Source organism: Sapajus apella, unplaced genomic scaffold, assembly GCF_009761245.1.
Source record: "Sapajus apella isolate SASKATOON/1434 unplaced genomic scaffold, GSC_monkey_1.0 scaffold81, whole genome shotgun sequence".
Taxonomy (NCBI): Eukaryota; Metazoa; Chordata; class Mammalia; order Primates; family Cebidae; genus Sapajus; species Sapajus apella.
In genome coordinates this window covers 5,872,404-5,895,280 of record NW_022437021.1, presented here as the reverse complement: position 1 = coordinate 5,895,280, position 22,877 = coordinate 5,872,404, and the positions used below count along the sequence as shown (strand labels likewise).

The following is a 22,877-nucleotide window of genomic DNA, read 5'->3' as shown; positions in this document are numbered from 1 at the left end:
ACCATTTAATGTTACCACAGGATGTATACATGAATGTTGCCTAAATGGAAAGACACAAACATTTTACATTAGATTAATATATATTTTCAGATTAATATATGTTTTAATAGAATTCAATAAAATTTCCAATGAAAACATTTTTTTAAAAATTTGTTGTTTGTTTGTTGACACAGGATCTTGCTCTGTCACTCAGGCTGCAGTGCAGTGGCATGATCATGGCTGCTGCAGCCTCGACCCTCTAAACTCAAGGAATCCTCCCTCCTTAGCCTCCTGAGTAGCGAGGACTACAGGCATACACCACCATGCCCAGCAAATTTTTCAATTTTTTATAGAGACGGGTCTCTCTGTGTTAGCCAAGCTGGTTGCGAACTCCAGGGCCCAAGCAATCCTCCTGCCTCAGCCTCCCAAAATGCTGGGTTTATAGCCATGAGCCACCACACCCAGCCTGTGTATTGTGTTGACTGACTGCTTTGTTTTAAACTGGCCTGCCCTCATAAGAAGAACCTAAAGTGTTCTCACACTGGGCTGCATCAGATCACCTTGTTTTGCTTTGCTAGAACACTTACCACTTTCTAAAATTAACTCATTCATTTTGTTGTTGTTGCTGGTGGTGGTGGTGGTGATGTTTTATTGTCTGCCTCATGTGTTCTAGAATATGAGCTTCATGAGGAAAGAGACTTCTGTTTTATTCATGCCTATATTCTCAGCATGAGAAGAATCCTTAGCACCTATTAGGTACAACATTAACTATGTGTAGAATTAGTGAATAAGGAAATGCTCAGGCTGGGCTTGGTGGTTCATGCCTGTAATTCCAGCCCTTTGGGTATCCAAGGCTGGAGGATTGCTTGAGCCCAGGAGTTCCAGATCAGGGCAGGCAACATAGCAAAACCCCATCTCTACAAAAAAAAAAAAAAAAAAAATTAAGTTAGCCAGGCATGGTGGCATGCTTCTGTAGTCCCAGCTACTTGGGAGGCTGAGGTGAGAGGATCAGTTGAGCTTGGGAGGTCAAGGCTGTGGTGATCCATGATTATGCCATTGCACTCCAGCCTGAGTGACAGAGCAAGACCTTGTCTTTAAAAATAAAAAAGAAATGTTAACAAAAAAAGTAATGTTCAAAGCTTGCCCCAATAATTTTTACCAAAAAGAGAGAGTACTACTAAGAAAAGACATTTCCTAGATAATAAGAGGCACTCTAATTAAAACACTATGATACTGACATAAATAGTTGAGTATTAAAGAGTCCAGGCTCTTGTATATTTTGAAATGTAATATAGGATAAGGTGTCACTTCAAATTATCAGAGAAAGAGTGATCTATAATGATTGATTTTTACCTAGTCCTGGCATAATTGTCCGCCTTAAACAGAGAAAATGTCATACCATATTTACAAAATAAATTCCAGATAGTAAAACCAAAAAGTAAACAATTCGTTTTTTTAAAAAAAGGAGAAAAATGAAGTTAGTGTTTGTATAAAATCAAGGTCAGAGTCTTTTTCTTTAAGCAAGACAAGAAAGACAAAAGAAAAAGAATAATTTGGGGCAGGGCCAAGATGGTGGACCAGAAGCAGTGACAAACTGAGGCTCCCATTGAAAAGAACTAAAACAGTTTGTGAATCCTGCACCAGCAACTGAGGTATCCAAGTTCTGTCATTAGGACTGACTAGGCGGCTGGCATAATCCACAGAGAGGAAGGAAGAGCAGTGTGGTGCGCTTGCCCACCTGAGAGCCACACAGGGCAGGGGACCATCATCCCCCAGCCAAGGGAGGCAGTGAGTGAGCATGCCACTCAGCCTGGGAAGCTGTGCTTTTTCCATGGAACTGTGCAACCCACGGATTGTAAGATCCCACTCATGAGTCCATGCCACCGGGGCCTAGGGTCCCAACCATGGAGCTGCCCAGATTCTCAGCAGCCACTCAGCTAGAATCTGCTTAAGCCTGCCAAGTTCCCTGTGGGAGGGCAGCCATCACCACAGCTGCAGCTGCCTGCTGTCTAGCCCTCTGAGCTCCTTGGGGGAGGGGCAGCAGCCAACACTGGGACTGCTAGGTGCCTAAACACAGCCATCTCTATAGCTTCAGGCCACACTTTTTCCCTGCTGGAGCCAGGGAGACTAGACGGCTTGGTCCCAAGAGGTATTTCCCACAGCCCACACACCAGCTGTGGGAGTGCCATTTCAGACCTGACCCTGACTCATCTTTTCTCATGGAGTGGGGCTTCCCTGCAGGAACTCCAACAACTCCAGTCAGGGGCTCAGGGGCAGAACTCTGATCTCCCTGTGCCTGAGCCCCAGTGGGGAGGGGTGGCCATAGTCTCTGTGGACCAGCAGATTTAGTCTTTCCTCCTGCTAGTTCTGAGGAATCCAGGCAGCCCAGACAAGTGGGTTTCCCTCCAGTTCAACACACCCCCTCTACCAAGAGACAACCGAAGTGCCTCATTAAATGGGTCCTGATCCCCATGCCACCAAACTGGGTGAGACCCTCTAACGGGTTGTTAGACACCCTATACAGGAGTGTTTCTATTGGCATCAGGTAGGTGCCCCTTGAGGTCAGAGACTCCAGAGGAAGGAGTAGGCACTCATCTTTGCTGTTGTCTAGCCTCCTCAAGTGACATCTCGAGGCATGGGAGTGAACCAGATGAATAAGGCCTGAAGTAAATGTCCAGCAAACCACAGCAGCCATACAGAAGAGGGACCTGGCCATTGAAAGAAAAACAAACAGAAAGCAACAAGAGCATCAACAAAAAAGTCCCCACATAAACCTCATCCAAGGGTCAGCAGCCTCAAAGATAGACACTAGACAAACTCATGAAGATGAGGAAGAATCAACGAAAAAGCACTGAAAATCCAAAAGGCCAGAGTGCCTCTACTCCTCCAAATGATAGCAACAGCTCTCTAGTAAGGGCGCAGAACTGGACAGAAGATGCGGTGGATAAATTATCGAAGTAGGCCTCAGAAGGTGGGTAACAACTCCACTGAGCTAAAGGAGCATGTTCCAACTCAATGCAAAAAAGCTAAGAACCTTTATAAAAACCTTACAGGGCTGCTAACTAGAATAACCAGTTTAGTCAGGAGCATAAATGATCTGATGGAGATGAAAAACACAGCAGGATACCTTCTGAAGCATACACAAGTATCAATAGCCAAATCAATCAAGCAGAATAAAGAATATCAGAGTTTGAAGACCATCTTGCTGAAATAAGGCAGACAGACAAGATTAGAGAAAAAAGAATGAAAAGGAATGAACAGAACTTCCAAGAAATATGGAACTATGTAAAAAGACTAAACCTACAATTGTTTGGAGTACCTGAAAGAGACAGGGAGAATGGAAGCAAGCTGGAAAACACACTTCAGGATATTATCCAGGAGAACTTCCCCAACCTAGCAAGACATGTCAGCATTCAAATTCAGAAATAGAGAGAACACGTAAAGATACTCCATGAGAAGATCAACCCCAAGACACATAATCGTTAGATTCTCCAAGGTCAAAATGAAGGAAAAACTGTTAAGAGCATCCAGAGAGAAAGGCCAGGTCACCAACAAAGGGAAGCCCATCAGACTAACAGTGGATCTCTCAGCAGAAACCCTGCAAGCCAGAAGAGAGTGGGGGGCCAATATTGAACATTCTTAAAGAAAATAATTTTCAACTCAGAATTTCATATCCTGTCAAACTACTTCATAAACAAATGAGAAATAAAATTATTTACAGACGAGGAAACACTGAGGGATTTTGTCATCGCCAGGCCTGCCTTGCAAGAGCTCCTGAAGGAAGCACTAAATCAGGAAAGGAAAAACCAGTACTAGCCACTGCGAAAACACACAAAAATATAAAGACCAATGGCACTAGGAAGAAACTGCATCAACTAGTGTGCAAAATAACCAGATAGCATCATAATGACTGGATCAAATCCATACATAACAATATTAACCTTAAATGTAAATGGGCTACATGCTCCAATTAAAAGGCAGACTGGCAAATTGGATAGAGTCAAAATCCATTGGTGTGTTGTATTCAGGAGACCCATCTCATGTGCAAAGGCATATGTAGGGTCAAAATAAAGGGATGGAGGAAATTTTACCAGGCAAATGGAAAGAAAAAAAGCAGCTGCAGTCCTAGTCTCTGACAAAACAAACTTTAAACCAACAAGATCAAAAAAGACAAACAAGCAAACAGAAAGCAACAAGAGCATCAACAAAAAAATCCCCACGTAAATCTCATCCAAGGGTCAGCAGCCTCAAAGATTGATATTAGACAAACTCATGAAGATGAGAAAGAATCAGTGAAAAAACCCTGAAAACCCAAAAGGCCAGAGTGCCTCTACTCCTCCAAATGATCACAACACCTCTTCAGCAAGGGAGCAAAACTGGACAGAAGATGAGAAGGCATTACATAATGGTAAATGGTACAATTCAAAAAGAATAACTATCCTAAATATATATGTATCCAATACAGGAGCACTCAGATTCATAAAACAAGTTCTTAGAGACCTACAAAGAGTTTTAGGCTCCCACAAAATAATAGTGGGAGAGTTTAACACCCCACTGTCAATATTAAATCAACGTGACGTAAAATTAACAAGGATATTCAGGACTTGAACTCAGCTCTGGATCAAGTGGACCAGACAAGTTCAATAGACATCTGCAGAACTCTCCACCCCAAATCCACAGAATATACATTCATTCTTCTCAGTCCCACATGGCACTTATTCAGAAATCAACCACATAACTGGAAGTCAATCACTCCTCAGGAAATGCAAAAGAGCTGAAATTATAACAAATACGGTCTCTCAAACCATAGTGCAATCAAATTAGAACTCAGGATTAAGAAACTCACTCAAAACCACACAATGACATGGAAATTAAACAACCTGCTCTTGAATGACTCCTGAGTAAATAATAAAATTAAGGCAGAAATCAAGAAGTTTTTTGAAACAAATGAGATCAAAGAGACAATGTACCAGAATCTCTGGGATACAACTAAAGCAGTGTTAAGAGAGAAACTTATAGCACTAAATGCTCACATCAGAAAGCTAGAAAGGTCTCAAATTGACACTCTAACATCGCAATTAAAAGAACTAGAGAAGCAAGAGCAAACAAATTAAAAAGTTAACAGAAGACAAGAAATAACTAATATCAGAGCAGAACTCAAGGAGATAGACACATGAAAAACCCTTCAAAAAATGAATGAATCCAAGAGATATTTTTTTGAAAAATTAACAAAATAGACCACTATCTAGGTAATAAAGAAGAAAAGAGAGAAGAATCAAAAGGGATAAATTCCTGGACACATACATCTAAGATTAAACCAGGAAGAAGTCGAAGCCCTGAATACACCAATAACAAGTTCTGAAATTGAGGCAGTAATTAATAGTCTACCAACGAAAAAAAAAGCCCAGGACCAGATGGATTTACAGCCAAATTCTACCAGACATACAAAGTGGAGCTGGCACTATTCCTTCTGAAACTATCCCAAACAATTGAAAAGGAGGGACTTCTCCCTAACTCATTTTATGAGGCCAGCATCATCCTGATACCAAAACCAGGTGGAGACACACACAAAAAAAGAAAACTTCAGGCCAATATCCCTGATGAACATTGATGCGAAAATCCTCAATAAAATACTGACAAGCCAAATCCAGAAGCACATGGAAAAGCTTATCCACCACGGCCAAGTATACTTCATCCCCGGGATGCAAGGCTGATTCAACATATGCAAATAAATAAATATAATCCATCACATAAACAGAACCAATGATAAAAAGCACATGATTATCTCAATAGTTGCAGAAAAGGCCTTCGATAAAATTCAACAGCCCTTCAGGTTAAAAACTCTCAGTAAACTAGGTATTGATGGAACATACCTCAAAATAATAAGAGCTATTTATAAGAAACCCATAGCCAACATCATACTGAATGGGCAAAAGCTGGAAACATTCCCTTTGAAAACCGTCACAAGGCAAGGATGCCCTCCTTCACTACTCCTGTTCAGCATAGTATCGGAAGTTCTGGCCAAGACAATCAGGCAAAAGAAAGTAATAAAGGATATTCAAATAGGAAGAGAGAGAGTTAAGTTGTCTCTGCAGATGACATGATTCTATATTTTAAAAACCCCATTGTTATCAGCCCAAAATCTTCTTAAGCTGATAAGGAATTTCAGCAAAGTCTCAGCATACAAAATCAGTGTGCAGAAATCACAAACATTCCTACACACCAACAATAGGCAAACAGAGAGCCAAATGATGGATGAACTCCCAATCACAATTTCCATAAAGAAAATAAAATACCTAGGAATACACCTAAGAAGGGCTCTGAAGGGCCTCTTCAGGGAGAACTACAAAGCACTGTTCAAGGAAATAAGAGAGGACACAAACAAATGGAAAAACATTCCATGCTCATGGATAGGAAGAATCAATAACGTGGAAATGGCCATACTACCCAAAGTAATTTGTAGATTCAGTGCTATCCCCATCAAACTGTCATTGACAGTCTTCACAGAATTAGAAAAAAACGACTTTAAATGTCATATCAAACCAAAAAAGAGCCTGTATAGCCAAGACAATCCTAAGTCAAAAGAACAACACTGGAGGCATCACACTCCCAGACTTCAAACTATCCTACAAGGTTCTAGTAACCTAAAAAAAAAAAAAGCATGTTACTGGTATCAAAACAGACATATAGCCCAGTGGAACAGAACAAACAGAGACCTCAGAACTAATGCCACACATCTATAACCATCTGATCTTCAACAAACCTGACAAAAACAAGCTATGGGAAAAGGATTCCCTATTTAATAAATGGTGCTGGGAAAACTGGATAGCCATGTGCAGAAAACTGAAACTGGAACCCTTTCTTACAACTTATACAAAAAATAACTCAAAATGAGTTAAAGACCTAAATGTAAAGCCCAAAACTATAAAAGCCCTGGAAGAAAACCCAGGCAATACCATTCAGGACATAGGCAGGGGCAAATATTTAAAGACAAAAATGCCAAAAGCAATTGCAACAAAAGCTAAAATTGACAAATGGGATCTAATTAAACTAAAGAGCTTATGCACAGCAAAAGAAACTATCATCAGAGTGACCAGGCAACCTACAGAATGAGAGAAAATGTTTGCAATCTACCCACCTGACAAAGGACTAATATACAGAATCTACAAGGAACTTAAACAAATTTACAAGAAAAAAAAATCAAACAATAGGCAAAGGATATGAACACACATTTCTCAAAAGATGACATTGATACATCCAACAAATATAGGAAGAGAGGCTCAACTTCACTGATCATTAGAGAATTGCAAATTAAAACCACAATGAGACCATCTCATGCCGGTCAGAATGATGATTATTAAAAAGTCAGGAAACAATGGATGCTGATGAAGCTGTGAAGAAATAGGAGCGCTTTTACACTGTTGGTGGGAATATGAATTAGTTCAACCATTTTGGAAATCAGTGTGGTGATTCCTTAAGGATCTAGAACCAGAAATACAATTTGACCCAGCAATCCCATTACTGGGTATATACCCAAAGGAATATAAATCATTCTACTATAAAGACACGTGCTCATGTATATTTATTGCAGCACTATTTACAATAGCACAGACATGGAACCAACCCAAATGCCCATCAATGATAGACTGGATAAAGAAAATATGATATATATTAACCACGGAATACTATGTAGCCATAAAAAGGAATTAGATTATGCCCTTTGTAGGGACATGGATGAAGGTGGAAGCCATCATCCTCAGCAAACTAACACAGAAACAGAAAACCAAGCATGTTTTCACTTGCTAAATTCCTCATCACACTGAGAATTTAACAATGTGAACATATGGACATAGGGAAGAGAGCATCACACATGGGGGCCTGTTGAGGAGTCAGAGGGTGAGGGGAGGGAGAACATCAGGGCAAATAGCTAATGCGTGTGGGACTTAAAAACTAGATGATGGGTAGATACGTGCAGCAAACCACCATGGCACACATATACCTGTGTAACAAACCTGCACATCCTGCACATGTATCCTGGAGCATAAAGTATAATAGAAAAAAAAGAATACTAAATAAAAATTTCAGTTTCTATGTGGAAAAAAGTATATACATATTTCACTTTTATACACAAACACAGACACACACACACACGAGACAACTTGATCATATACAGAAAACTTCTATAAACTGATTGATAAAAAACCAAGAACCCAATATTAAAATTGGTACCAGCTATAAAAAGTGAAATTTGAAACAGTAGAAGAAATGTAAATGGCCAGAAAACATATGAAAAGAAGCCCAAGAATGTTTTATGAAGTGTAGCTTTGGCAAAATGTAAATACTGTTAACAACCAGTGCTAGAAGGCATATGGAGAAAGTGACATTCTTTTTCATCACTGGTAGGAAAATAAAAAGTACTCTGTTGGCAATTATTAAAATGTAAAATGTGCATGCTGTTTAAGCAATTGTATATTGGGGAATCTGTCCAATAGAAGTGAAAGCGTCTGTATACAGAGGGACCTGTGCAAGGATATTTGTTGAAGTATTGTTTGTAAGGGGAAAGAAATTGGAAACTACTTAAAGGTTCATCAATGAGAGAACAGTCAGATAAATTATGTTACTTCTATTCAATGGAACATTAGACAATTTAAAAACAATTATTACAGACTGGGCACAGTGGCTTACGCCTGTAATCCCAGCACTTTAGGAGGCTGAGACAGGTGGATCACCTGAGGTTAGGAGTTCAAGACCAGCCTGGCCAACGTGGTGACACCCCATCTCTACTAAAAATAAAAAAAATTAGCTGGGCATGATGGCATGTGCCTGTAATCCCAGCTACTCAGGAGGCTGAGGCAGGAGAATCGCTTGAACCCAGGAGACGGAGGTTGCAGTGAGCCAAGATTGCACCACCGCACTCCAACCTGGGCAATAGAGCAAAACTCTGTCTCAAAAAAAAAAAAAAAGTTACATATTTTTTTTTATTTGAAGGACTATCCAGCATATATTATTAAATGCCAAAAAGATTTCAAGAGTAATGTTTATTATACAATCCATTCAAAAAATTAATGGTATATATGTTTGTACATAAGGATGGGTGTAGTGGAAGTATTTTTTATGAAATAAACAAAAATACGTGAAAACAGACATATCAAATCATTAAAAAATGCTATTTCATCAGGAGTGAAAGAACGAGCAGGTAAAGAGATTATAATATCTATTCTATATCACTTTATTTTTTAACTTGGTAAAACAAACATGTTCCTTTTTAAGCTAAAACAAATCTAAAGATTGTTCACTGATAAATGTAAATATACAGTATAAGACCCTGGTAGTTTGGTTTTGAGCATGTATAAATACCATACAACATTGGAAAGGAGACGCAACATTACTGTATTTGGTCAGAGAAATCATCATTGGAAAAAGCAGCAAGTCTCACTTGATGTAATGTGTTGATATATTTCTATAAATCTGCTTACAAGTTGGAGGTTTGGAATTTGCATTTCTTTTTTCAGCCCAATTAAAAGTTATTCTAAGAAATAGTTACTAGGAAACAAAATTATGAAGTAAACCATCTTAGACAAAAGAAAACAATGCTTCACAGTTTAATATGTTGTAATCTTCCTGTTTTACTCTTTATAACTGCCCAGTATAAAAATGAAGACTTACTATGCTGGCCTAACTGACTGAATAGCACACTGCCTTTTTTAAACGGTGAGTTTTTTCCAACATACTTGCAATGTATACATTTGATACAAAGATTGTTTATCATTTTTCTTTTTTATTTCAGAACGCTTTACCCTGTACAGCTCTAAAAACCTTAGACAAGCGTGGAATAAGTAAGTCTTTAAACAGATTGTGCTCATTCTCTTTTTCTCACTTTCAATATTTACAACTCTCCTTATACGTTTCTCATGGCATTGCTCATTCATCCTGCTGTCTATTTATTCATTCATTTAACCATTAAACTGCTAATAAGCCTTAACTGTGTGCTAGCTACCATGTTCAGCCTGAGCCAACACTGTATGAGTTTGAGTTCCTAGAGTAATGTGGCATTTCTTCAGAACTGCAAATCCTAAATTTCCTTGTGGTCAATCTTCTTGCAGCTAAATTCCAAGAAATATTTTTGTATCAGCAAAACAGCATTTAGAGAAGTGAGTGACTTTCTAATATAAATGATGTTGGTGACAACTTTTGAGCTAGATAAAGTTGATCTTTCAGATTTTTTCACTTTGGATATTTTTCCCTTAAGCCTTATTGGGAAGCTAAATGCATTTATGACTTGAAGTATGTGTACTCCATTTATTTCACACCTGTTCTCTCATCTGACCTTACTTAGTTTTATTTATTGCTTTTGAAATTTCACAAAATCTGAAGATCTGGATTTTTTTAGTTATTCAGGAGACTTTTATTGCAAGCCAATGTGTTAGAAAATCATTAGAAGTTGTAAACAATAATTTAGTCATTTCTGTTTGTTTGTGAGCATGTCGTTTCAAACATTATGCTGGGGAAAGGTAACTGGAACTGCTTTGATTAAATAAACTGTAATTTATCATAAAATTCTGTCTATTTGGAATTTAGTGTTATACTCACATTTTTCACTGTTATCACATGTTTAATTTTGGACACTATCAGTTATGAGAAAAATAAGAAAAAGCTTTTTCAAATTAAAATTCTGCTAATCCGTGCTCTCAGTGCATACAGTGGACAGCTGATGGCAAGGAACTCATGAAATGAATACATTAAATTCTGCACTAGTTTACTTTATGGATTTGGCCATTTATTTTTCTTAAATTTGTACCTCAAAGAACACATTGGTATACAGTAATCATTTCTGTCTAACATGGGGCTTTGCATGTGCCATTTGAAGAGCCAGTTCTCATGGCTCCCCTGGGAAGCATTCCCTCTGCTGGGAGTTTTCTGTGCATGCTCCTCATCTCTGCCTCCCCATTTTCTGATCGCTGGTCTAACATATTTTAATTAAGTGCTTTTATACACCAGGTAATATATACAGAATACAGTTCCTACCTTAATTGAATGATCAAACACATTCCTCTCTCATAGGAATAAGACATCATTCCTGTCCAACCAGATAACCACTTTGTGAAACAATTCTTGATAAAGTCATTGAATCTCTAAACCTATATTTAAAGTAACAAGAATATCTGACAAGTTAGACATAGCATAGCAGCATTTGTGGAGAACAGGTGATTAGAATTACAGAGTTACAGAATTTATCATTAGAATGAATTCAAAGGCATTTGATAAACCAAGTCCCACCCTTAGATTACTTTTTAAATATTTTAAGGAAAATGATAAAAGCTGAACTTGAGGTAAGATTTTAAAATTATGAACATGGCTTGTTTAGAACCATGCTATTTTTTTATTGCACTTTAGATTCTGAAGTACATGTGCAGATCATGCAAGATTGTTGGATAGGTACATTCATGGCAATGTGGTTTGTTGCCACCATCCCCCCATCACCTATACCTGACATTTCTCTCCACGTTATCCCTTCCCTACCCTCCCTCCCACTGTCTCTCCCATAGCCCCCACAACAGACCCCAGTGTGGTGCTCCCTTCTTTGTTTCCAAGTGTCCTCATTGTTCAACACCTGCCTATGAGTGAGAACATGCAGCGTTTGATTTTCTGATCTTGTGTCAGTTTGCTGAGAATGATGGTTTCCAGGTTTATCCATGTCCCTGCAAAGGACACAACTCATCGTTTTTTATGGCTGCATAGTATTCCATGGTGTATATATGCTACATTTTCCTTGTCCAGTCTATCATTGATGGGCATTTGGGTTGGTTCCATGTCTGTGCTATTGTTAACAGTGCCGCGATGAACATGCATGTACATGGGTCTTTGTAACAGAACAATTTATCTTTATAACAGAACAATTTATAGTCCTTTGGGTATATTCCCAGTAAAGGGATTGCTGGGTCAAATAGAATTTCTATGTCTAGGTCCTTGAGGAATCACCACACTGTCTTCTACAATGGTTGAACTCATTTGCATTCCTACCAACAGTGTAAAAGTGATCCTATTTCTCCACATCCTATCCAGCGTCTGTTGTCTCCAGATTTTTTAATGATAGCCATTCTAACTGGCCTGAAATGGTATCTTATTGTGGTTTTGACTTGTATTTCTCTAATGAAGAGTCATGATGAGCATTTTTTCATGTTTGTTGGCTTCATATATGTCTTCTTTTGAAAAGTGTCTGTTCATATCCTTCACCCACTTTTGGATGGGTTTGTTTTTTTCTTATAAATCTGTTTCAGTTCTTTGTAGATTCTGGATATTAGCCCTTTGTCAGATGGGTAGATTGCAAAATTTTTTTCCCATTCTGTTGGTTGCCAAGAACCACGCTATTTTTACGTCCTTGTAAGTCTTGCCTTAAGGGTTTATTTCAGAAACACTAATAAAATCTTTACTAAATATATTATTAAAATGCTACTTTCTGGTATTCCAATATTAAGTGCTGGATCTTTAGAGCCAAGCTGTAGCCTGTAGCCAATTCAAACCAATGCAATTGAAAGAGAACTAAGATGCAGAGATGTTAATTATATTATTGATTATTCCTCCAAATGGCCCTTGCAACCATCATCAACGTTCCAGCCTCTCTCATTTAAGGAGTGAGATCAGAATTCAAAAGAACTACATTAAAAGACTATTACACGAGTGATGGTTTTCTCCATTGCCAACTAATTTGCTTGTCTATAGCACAATTACCAAACTGAAGCAACTGTTAAATTATCTTGTACAGTGGTAACAGGCTTAAAATAAATTAAACTAATTTTCAAGAACTAATTTGAATTCAGTTTAGATGGGTCAATATAAGATAGGTGTTAATATAAAAAAAGTAGATCACTGTTCAAAATTAAGTAACAATGCTTTTAAAAATATGTATTAACCTAGGTATTGAAGCTAGTGGACATGTTAACCTGCCTAAGAGAGTACGAATTTCTTGAGAAATTAATCCTTAAATTTCTTTGAATAGCTATAACAAATGACCCAGTTTATTTTGGGGCCAACCCTGCCCTAGGTAACACTCAGGCAATTCCCTACTGACTTCATTTATGTCAGTAATCATGGGCACAATTTCTTTCTTTGAAAGATTTTTTCTTATTCTAGGAAAACAAAGCAGTGATGGGGGAAAATATCATAAGATCTAACAGATATCCAAATTCAAAAGAATAACAGAAAGAAGAAATCTTAATTACCCGTTTGAGAATAATATATATATTAACAAAGAAAAGAAAGTCCTTTTATTCCCTCATACTGGAAGTGCATGATCCATGTGGGCTCTTTCTACATAACAGGGATTGTGGATTAAAGGGAGACCAAATCTTAATTTTATAAAACATGTACTGTTTTCTGACTGCCTTCAAAACATTCCATTTTATTTTGTTGCAGTTATATTCTCCCTATTTCTCCTCCAAATCTCTCTATTTATAGTTGTCTGACATTGACATGTATGTGCAATCAACCAAGAATTTTAGCCACTTAAAAGGTCTTTTATTATTTTGGCTGGAGAAGAGCCTTAGTATATTCTCTCCAGCAAAGTTAAGGGTAAGATTCCAGTAACACATTTGCTTGTTTTGGAACTTTTAAACAGCTGAACGATTTCGGAGGTTTGAAAGTATTAAAACGAGAGCTTAGGATAAACCACTAAGTCACAGAAGACAGATCTGAAAAAGACCACTGGTGGCTGGTAACAAGAAGCACATCTACAGACTTGAATAGGCACTGGTTAACCATTTCCTGCTTGTTCCCACATATGCTATGGTTCTGCTTATAATCCTCTGTTAGTTGAGTAACACTGGATTTCTCCTAAGAACTTACAAAAACTGATATTTTAAAATGTGTCATAAATACAGAGGCACTTAAAGCTACGTTTCTGGGAACACAAAAACAGAGAGGAAAACTCTTACCTGCTACAGTTAAATGTACCAGCAGAGTCACAAACTCTAATTTAAAAGATTTAGAAATGTTGCCCAACTTTGTGTTCTTGAACTTTCCTTGAGCATTTTATCTGATTCGATGTTTAACTTCCAAGACATATTTTAAAGGTGACTTACTAGATAGTTGTGTTACATATGAATAAAACATAATGTATTTAAAATAATATTTAAAGGAATAACATAACTTTCACTCTACATTGGTGGTGCTCTACTGTATTTTTCTTGTCATTATAGCTGATGTGTCCCATTAAGATTTAAGTCAGAGACTTCACAAGAAACTGAAAGACCCTCTTTTCCATCCTCCCTAATGTTTTAAGTTGATCTAAATTTTTCTCACATAATAATATTTAGCTAAGTAAGCTAGAGCTTTAAATGTCTTTGCCTGTTTAGAAATGTGAGAAGGTAACAACACTGTTATTGCACTAGGAGGAGCAGTTGAGTTGAATGAAATCCAAAATCATCTTTCTCCACTTTCACGTGTTTTTTATTGTTGATCATTTTTGTTATAATTCTATTTACTTCAAAGTAACAATTTTAATTTATTTAGTGCCTGGAGACTTCTTCTCGTAATATTTTCAAATAAATTATTCCATACATCACCAATTCACTGTTTGGGGGATGGGTTTATTGGGGTGATAAGCTCTAAAGCAGACACTAAAGCAGACATTTTGGAATTCTAGTCTCTTAACTCAAAAGGTAAACTACAGTTCTCCACTGCCTAGCTCTGTGAATTTGAGTTCAGCATTAGAACACTGCATGGGGAATAGTATTTTTGAGGGTATACATGCTACACCCTTGAAAATGTACTGTTGTTAATACATGGACATTCCAATCCAAGCAGGTCTCTTGTCCTGACCCTGCACAGACATGTTTGGAGGCCCCAAAGGCTCACCTGCTTGCTTGGAAGTTGCAGTGCATAGCAATTTCTGGAGACATTTGTTTTCATAAGAATTAATCATTAGTTCAGTTACTAAAAGGATTATGTGGCTATGAGGTTTATCGAAGTCCCCTAAACCCCTTGCTGTCCAACAGAGAGCAGTTCTTCTAGAAAATTGCAGATTGGATTCTTGAAAGGAAGAAGAGGAACTAAAATAGGAGATGCTTCCCAGGCCCTGGTGGGAGTCCTGAAGAGCCTCAGATACGATAAAGATCTGTCCAAAGATTCAGGTTGGAAGCAGGTACTAGGAGGACAAAGAGAAGGCTATCTAAGAGGAGGATGACAAATTTGCAAAAGGCCTAGCCCTGATCACTAGTAGTGGCAACAGCATAAATGTGAAAGCATATGAAACAGACATAGTCAAAGACCTGACATGCACTCTTCTCCACAGTCAGAGCTGTGATGGAGATAATGGTGGTAACTAACAGACAGCCTTTTGCGGTGTGCATTGTCACATCCCCACATATGCTTATGGCAGTCTTTTGAGGTAGTCAGGGCAGATACTATCATCTTCATTTTATAACCTGAAATCAAAAACAGGCTCATGAGATCAAATGATCAGCACAATTGAAAATAACAATCAGGAATGTATGTACTCCAGTGAATCTTAAGAAAGGAATATTATCAGTTTTAAAACCCCATATTCATGGAAGCTTATCAATATCTAATTTTATTTTGTTCTCACTACAGCCGTAGGTGGGGATACCTCTTCTGGGACCTGATGTCATTCCCAGTCTAGATTTTATGCAGCTAGGACTGCTGGGACAGAAATGAAACCTGACTTCTTCTATCTTGGGGAAAACAGTGTTTGCATCTGGCTGACTACCCGCACCGCCAACTTGGGCCTCGCCTGCCCACTGCTGGGTAATGCGCCATGGGAAAAAGGCTGGCTTTGTGACAATCTAAGTGCCAGAGATAACGGGCCTGCCTGCTGCCCACTCACACCCTACCTGTGAGGTTTGTCACCCCTTCCACACAACTCCCACTGCCCCCAAGAGGCTAGCCCCTGTCATTTTGTGTCATTGCCAGATTTCTTATCCATGTCTCCTTTTTTGTAGCAAAGAATTCAGTGTCATTAATAACTCCTGGCGATGGCCAAGGGCAGGCCTCATGCTGTTTGTTATCTGTTGGGCATGAGTTTTTTGTTCCCCTTCTGATAGACAGAAAATACCCATCTTCTCTCTTACTAATTGGCAGTATGTGCCAGGCCTGGGAGTTGGCAACAGCCATTGCTTTTCATCCTTTCAGATTATGTGTTGGAGTCTTCATCCAAAAGTGCACATTTATGGTGCAGCTAATACCTTCCTCCTGCCATCCAGCTCATCAAGGAATAAAACCCAACCCCACTTCTGAAGTCGTGCAGAGCTTCCAGAGGCAGCTAGGCCAGTCGTTTCCCTGAAAGGAGGAGACGGAATTAAGCTTTCTTGAACTCTTCTCCAAACAGATTCTAGAAGCATAAACTGTAGTTCCTCTGCTTCTCCCAAATACACAGTGGGTGTTTGTACTCTGTGACTGCGATAACAGATTACCACACATTTATTGGTGTACAAGACTACAAACGTGTTACTTCACTGTTCTGTCAGGCAGAAGTCTGGATGAGCTGAGCTGATTTCTTTTCTCTGGGTCTCACAAAGCCAAAATGAAGATGTTGACCAACTTGGACTCTTACCTGGAGGCTCTTGGGGAGAATTTACTCCCATGCTCATGCAGGTTGTTGGCAGAATTCAGTTCCTTGTGGGGTTGGGCTGAGGTCTCATTTCCTTGCTTGCTGTCTCCACCCGTTTAGTGCCTTCTGCATGCCACATGGCATAGCCACCTCCTCCATCAAACAAGCTTCTGATCTCTGACTTCTTGTCTGCCTCCAGCAGGAGAAAGTTCTCTGCTTCTATAGGTTCATGTAATCAGATTGGGCCCATCTGGTTAATCCCAGTTACTCTCCCTACACAGTCCCTTTGGCTGTGGAAAGTTACCTGTTCACCAGCTTCAGGGATTAACAGGTGGACATCTTTGGGGGCCATTTTGCTTATCACAAGTGGGTAGTAGGGTTTCTCCTTATCCCAAGTCCTGGAGTGAAGCAGAGCACAGAGGAGCAAACCCAGTCCTAGCCAGGTCAGATGCAGTCTATTATGCCTGGTCTCTGACCCATCAGGTAACAGGTATAGGCCACTGACTTGAAGTTGCCTGATTCACAACAAGTATATTCAAAATTATATATAAGGAAGAAATCAATTTTCATCCCTAGCACAGAGAAAAAAGGGATTGTGCTCAAGAAGGCTGCTGGCCCGTGAGGTAACTGAAAGCTTGGCCTGACATTTCTATGTCTGTGGCGACAAATGCAGTAACCATTAGAACGCTGTAGTTCCCGGACACTTAAAATGTGACTAGTGTGATTTAGAAACTGAATTTTTTATTATATTTAAATGTAATTAATAAGTGTTAAGAGCCACATGTGGTTGGTGACTACTATATTGGGTGACAGAATTCTAGATCAACATGTGCAATATTCCTTTATTTTAAACGCTTGTCAGTGTAATACAAATGTGGATTCTCTGCTTTGGAAACTCTACACTAAAGAGCCATTGCATTTTGCACTCAAGTGTCCAGAGATCTTGCTTTTTATTTTTGTTTCTCACCCCTATATTTTATTTGTCAATACTTTGAGAAGACAATAGCTCTGGAGTACCCCTTAAGCATAATAAATCTACAGGGGGAGTAGTGGAAATATCAAAGAACATCAGATAGACATTTCTTCCCTGCCTCCTGCTTCCTCCCCTCCAGAAGCCATGCTGTTCCCTCCTGAGGGGCGCAGCCTGTTGCAAGCATCTCTATTCCTTTCTCCTTCTTGTGCTCTCTCTCTGTCTTTTCTGTTGGGAACTGTTAGGGGTTAGACACACAGCTCTCTACCCTTTTTGAACTCCCTGAAGAACTCACCTCTCTGCTGTTGTTCCTGATCTCCTTGATCTCCCCTAACTCTACTCAGAAAACACGGTAAAGGCTCAGCTTCCTGTTGATGCTATTGAGAGGGGCCCCATTTTCTAAATAAGCTTCCCAAATCAAGATCCGAGCCAGGTCTTCCTCAATGGGCCCCTGAAGGTATATATATGCATTAATTCTTAAGCTATAGGACATTGAAAACTGCCACATTTTATAAAGTGAAGCATAAACAGAAATGCAATCAGCTTTACCTCTCCTTATATAAAAGTAACACATGATATATTATACCTTTTCTTAAACTTATTGATATCATTTTCTTTTGATTAAGAAAATATTTATGAATTTAGTGAATTTTTGGCCATAAAATGAAGATGAATATAAGAAGTCACTAGAGAAAGATATTTTGTTTTTTGAGGTTTTTGTTTTTGTTTTCTTGAGGCAAGGTCTTGCTTTGTTATCCAGGCTGCAGTGGCATGACCATGACTCACTACAGCCTCAACCTCCTGGGCCAAAGCAATCCTCCCTCATCAGCCTCCCAAGTAGCTGGGACTACAGGTACCTACCACCATGCCTGCTAAGAAAGAGATGTTTTTAACAACAATGTCATCCCTAGTATCCACTGGTACCCATTCTATCCTCTACTTATTTGATTTTCCTGAAACAATAAAGCCCTCTCATCTTTTGGGGAGACACTGTAAAACTGGGGCTCAATTTCTGCTCCTTGTGAGGATAGTGCTCCTAGAATATTCTCTCGGAGTACATACTGTACTTACTGACCTAAGAATATACCATCAATAAATAGTATTGACATGAGCAAATTAAAAAAAAAAGAAGAGAGAAAGGAAGGTTGCACAAGCTAATTACTGACACAAATGGCAAGAAAATGCCTGGAGCCAGCATCATCTTCAGAAGCACAGGAACCAGGTTCATCCCTAGTTCCACTACTGAACTCTATAATATTGAGGAAGCTTACTAACCTCTCTGAGCCTCAGCTTTTCAACTTTTATAACCTCTTGGCAGAATTATTGTTTAATCTTTAAGTAAGGTAAGGGTGTAAATTACTAGGTACCTTACTAAACATAGTCCTTTGGCAAACATTCATTTACCTCCCTTCTCTTTTTCAGTGGTCCCTGCCCTACCTCCCAGTAAGAGTGTTTCATTCAGTTTCACTAAACAATTATCCTTAAACATGGATACCACTCCTATGTAGTCTCCAGACACCTTCTGGAATATTATTTCTACCTTCTTAGGAGCACATGCTGAACTGCTTGGTCACCAAAACATATTTTTTTAATGCTTGTTGTGTAAAAACAAGATTTCCCCTTCCTCGACAGTTTCTTCCTAATAGTGGTGTGTTAACAAATAGCGCTGTATGTAATTAATGTAAAACCATGATGTATTCTTAGTCTTGAAACACATTTTATTAGACAGTTTTTCTAATTAGATTGAAAGAAACCCAGACACATCACTGTTATCAAGTTCAAATATCTGTTAGACCTTTTCTGGTAATATAACCTGCACACAAACTGATGGATAACCCTAAGCCAGGTGTGTAGGGTCTGGGCATCCACTTGGCCCAGTAATTTCACTGGTGAGACTGAAAGTAACTATCCTTGCTGTTTACAGCATTTAAAGGGTGAGAGTAGTTGAATTATCTTTCAAAACATAATGAATAAAGGCTGCGAGTATGGCGATGCTGTATCTGTTGTGGGGGAAAAGGGCAGGAGATTCCAAAGGTAACTGGCCTTTTTCTTTTGGACACAGACCCACGTCCATCCCCTAAGGCACAGATCCCATGTTAAATGTTATTTCCATCATGCAGTGACTTTAACAATAGATTTCATTATGTATTTAGCCACAACAAAAACACACTGAGAAGTCTTAAACACACACATATACAACTTCCAACAAATTTTTTTTGTCTTCTCTGAAAGAACGTTTTAAAATCATTTCAACATCTTTGGGATTTCAGAAAAATCTAGTGTTGGTTTACAATGGAAGTCTCATAGAGTTTATATATATGTGGTTATTATTACTCAGAGTATAAATGAGATAAATGAATAGAAATATTAACACAAAGGGATCAATATTCTGGCTCTCATTACATTGTTATATAGCATATCTTCATGTATCTCTATGTGAATTCTCTTCTAGTCCTCAGCTGTGTTTAATCCCTCAAGAGTTGATATACAAACATAATGCCAAATAGAGAACTTCCCTTAAATTATTCAAATCTCCCCATAAGTGATTTCCCACTCTTCCTGCAACAGAAAACATTTGATCATAAATTCAATTAAATCAGCCATCATCTTTGTGATGTTTGTCCAGCTAAATCCTTTAGTGACTAAACCAGTAAACCTACCAGCTGTGAGTGTGCATGTGTGTGTGTGTGAGTGTGTGTTTATGGCACAACTATTGCAAAAGAATCGATTTGAAGTAAAGATGAAGGGTAGTTCTCATTTCTTAGGCCAGATTTTAACTACTTCACTGAAGCCAGGGCTTAAGAGATTAAACTCTTAGGAATAAAATCATATGTGTTTCTTTAAATGCATTGGCTTTTATTTCCTGATTTAGAGCCGAGTTTTAATATATTAAGTTTTAGATAAAAACTGATGTACTTTGGAGATGTTAGGAAAAGGCATCAAACCACGTCAACCATCCTTCTCTTTCTTCCACAGCATCTTCTCCCTAGTTAAAACAAAGGGAAAATGACTGTCGACATACTTTTAAGTTTCTCAGGGAAAATGCCATGATAGGACTATATAGTACTATTTATAATTTCTTATATGTCTGTCAGCTGAAGAGGTAAGGTTTATTAGAGGCTTATAAATGTTGACTGCTTCTCATCTTGATTCTGAAGCCTTTTAGACGCACAGATATACCCAACTTCCTCCCCTCTTTTTCATCTTACCTTTACTAATGATCATATTTGGGTATAACTGAACCCTATTTATGCATCTTCACATATGTGTATATCCATGTGGCCTGTAGAGGGCAGCATGATCTGAGGGGAAAAAAATGGTTATACGGCAACCATTTATCTCCATAAAATATGAGATAAGCAGCTATATATATATATATTTTCTGATAGCAAAACAAGTAAAATGTCTCTGGTAGAGAAGCCAGAGCTGCTCCATGCATTGTCTGTCCCTGTCTGCCACTTTAGGTGTCTGTTTGGATGACTAATATTTTTTATGAATTGGCTCAGCCTACCTTGGAGGCTACTTAGGGATTACACCAGGTTCCATGCCTTCGCCTCCAAATGGGACTAAGCACATCATTGTATTTATAAAGATGAATAAAAATGAGTTTTTTTTTTCATTTGGCTCTCATTTCTTGTCACCCTTGACTGAAGTGTGGAATTTGAGTCAAACTGTACCTATAGTTCTAATTTTATTTGGTAGTCAAGTGAGACTTTACTTTTCTATCTTAGAATTCTGCTGGCTAACATCCCTTGCTTTTAGGTTGTGACTGCAAAAGAATTCTGGTGCCTTTTATTTTTCCCAAGAAAATGAAAAACATTTCCACAGGGACATTTTCTGTTCAGGGTAGACTTTGGGCTTAGAGCTGGGCTCCTTCCCTTGCCTGCCTCACCCATCTCTGGGGTGAGTTCCTGACCCCCTTCTCTATTGTCACATTCACTGATTTTTTCAATCCAATCTCTACCATTCATCTAAATAGCCAAATCCTTCCATTGTGTGAACTACACTATTCCTTTATGAGAATTTAGAAATTTCTAGAAGCTGCATTAAATATTTTAAGGATATAGAACAGCACTGTTCAATAGATCTTTATGCATTGACAAGAATGTGTTCTGTGTTCGCTATCTTCACTTTCCAGTATGGTCACCACTAGCCACGCGTGGCCATTGAGTAATTTAAGATGTGGCTAGTGCAATTGAGGTATTGAATTTTAAATTTCATTTAATTTTTATTAGTTTAAATTTAAATAAGCACATGTGGCTAGCAACCACCAAATTGCATGGTGCAAAATAGAGCATAACTTCTGCTCAGCTTAAAGCAGGTGTTTTGTCAGAATATGTTGTGAGGTGAATTAGGTTTTTCAGCTAAAAGCCTCCTGCCCAGGTTTTTATCTTTGCACTTATTTCTTTCTTATATAGCTATAGGCTTAAATCCAAATCCTATGACTCTGCCCCAGGATTTGCTTTCTCTCAGAACATCTGAGAGATTTTCCATTTTCAAATTCTTCGATCTTGTTGAATATTGAATGTATCTCTCTTGGGTATCCAGAATGGAGTTTCAGCAGCACTGATTCTGTAGACGCTGGCCGTTTCACAGTCTAAGCTTTGTCACTCTTCACCTGTTTATATCTAGCATTCCTAAATATAGAAACACAACTTAGCAAATGTGCTAAAATGTGTCAGGCTACATAGAAGCTTGACACACAGCACATTTCCTAAGTTGGTTGGTTGGTTGTGTGTGTGTGTGTGTGTGTGTGTGTGTGTGTGTGTGTGTGTGTTTATGAACAGCGATTTACATTGACTACAAATAAAGTGTAGGTTTGTATCATCCTTTTTGAAATGACCTCAGTATTCTTTTGCAACTATACTTGTGGTTGGGTGTGGTGGCTTAAGCCTGTAATTCCTGCACTTTGAGAGGCCGAGGTGGACAGATTGCTTGAGTCTGGGAGTTTGAGATGAGCCTAGGCAGTATGGTGAGACCCCATCTCTACAAAAAGTATATGTAAATCCACCAGGCATGGTGGCATATGCCTGTAGTTCCAGCTAATTGGGAGGCTGAGGCAGGAGTATCATTTGAGCCCGGGATGCAGAGGTTGCGGTGAGCCAACATCATGCCATTGCACTCAAGTCTGGGTGACAGAACGAAACCCTGTCTCAAAAAAAATATATATATATATATTCTTTTAAGTTTTCAAGTAATCAGATGAGGCTTTCTTTTCTCTTTTGTTTCCTTAAACATGTCCACATCTTTACATATGATCTGCAAATGCCTGTCTTCAGTTTCCTACATTATGCTGATGTTGTTTTAAGACATCTGTAGATAGGTTTTTTTGTCACCAACTTCTGATTCATGTCAGAGACACAC

General features: G+C 38.6%; 1 protein-coding gene across 9 annotated transcripts in view; it reads left to right on the top strand.

The window, feature by feature from the left end:
• The window catches only part of CDK14 (cyclin dependent kinase 14), a 602,339-nt gene that overhangs the window by 463,206 nt on the left and 116,256 nt on the right, over window positions 1-22,877 (top strand). For all 9 annotated transcript variants that reach the window (XM_032253088.1, XM_032253082.1, XM_032253085.1 and 6 more), the window contains one exon: window positions 9,767-9,815. In XM_032253088.1, coding sequence (XP_032108979.1) covers window positions 9,767-9,815 — 49 coding nt within the window. The remainder of the gene's footprint in view (window positions 1-9,766; window positions 9,816-22,877) is intronic.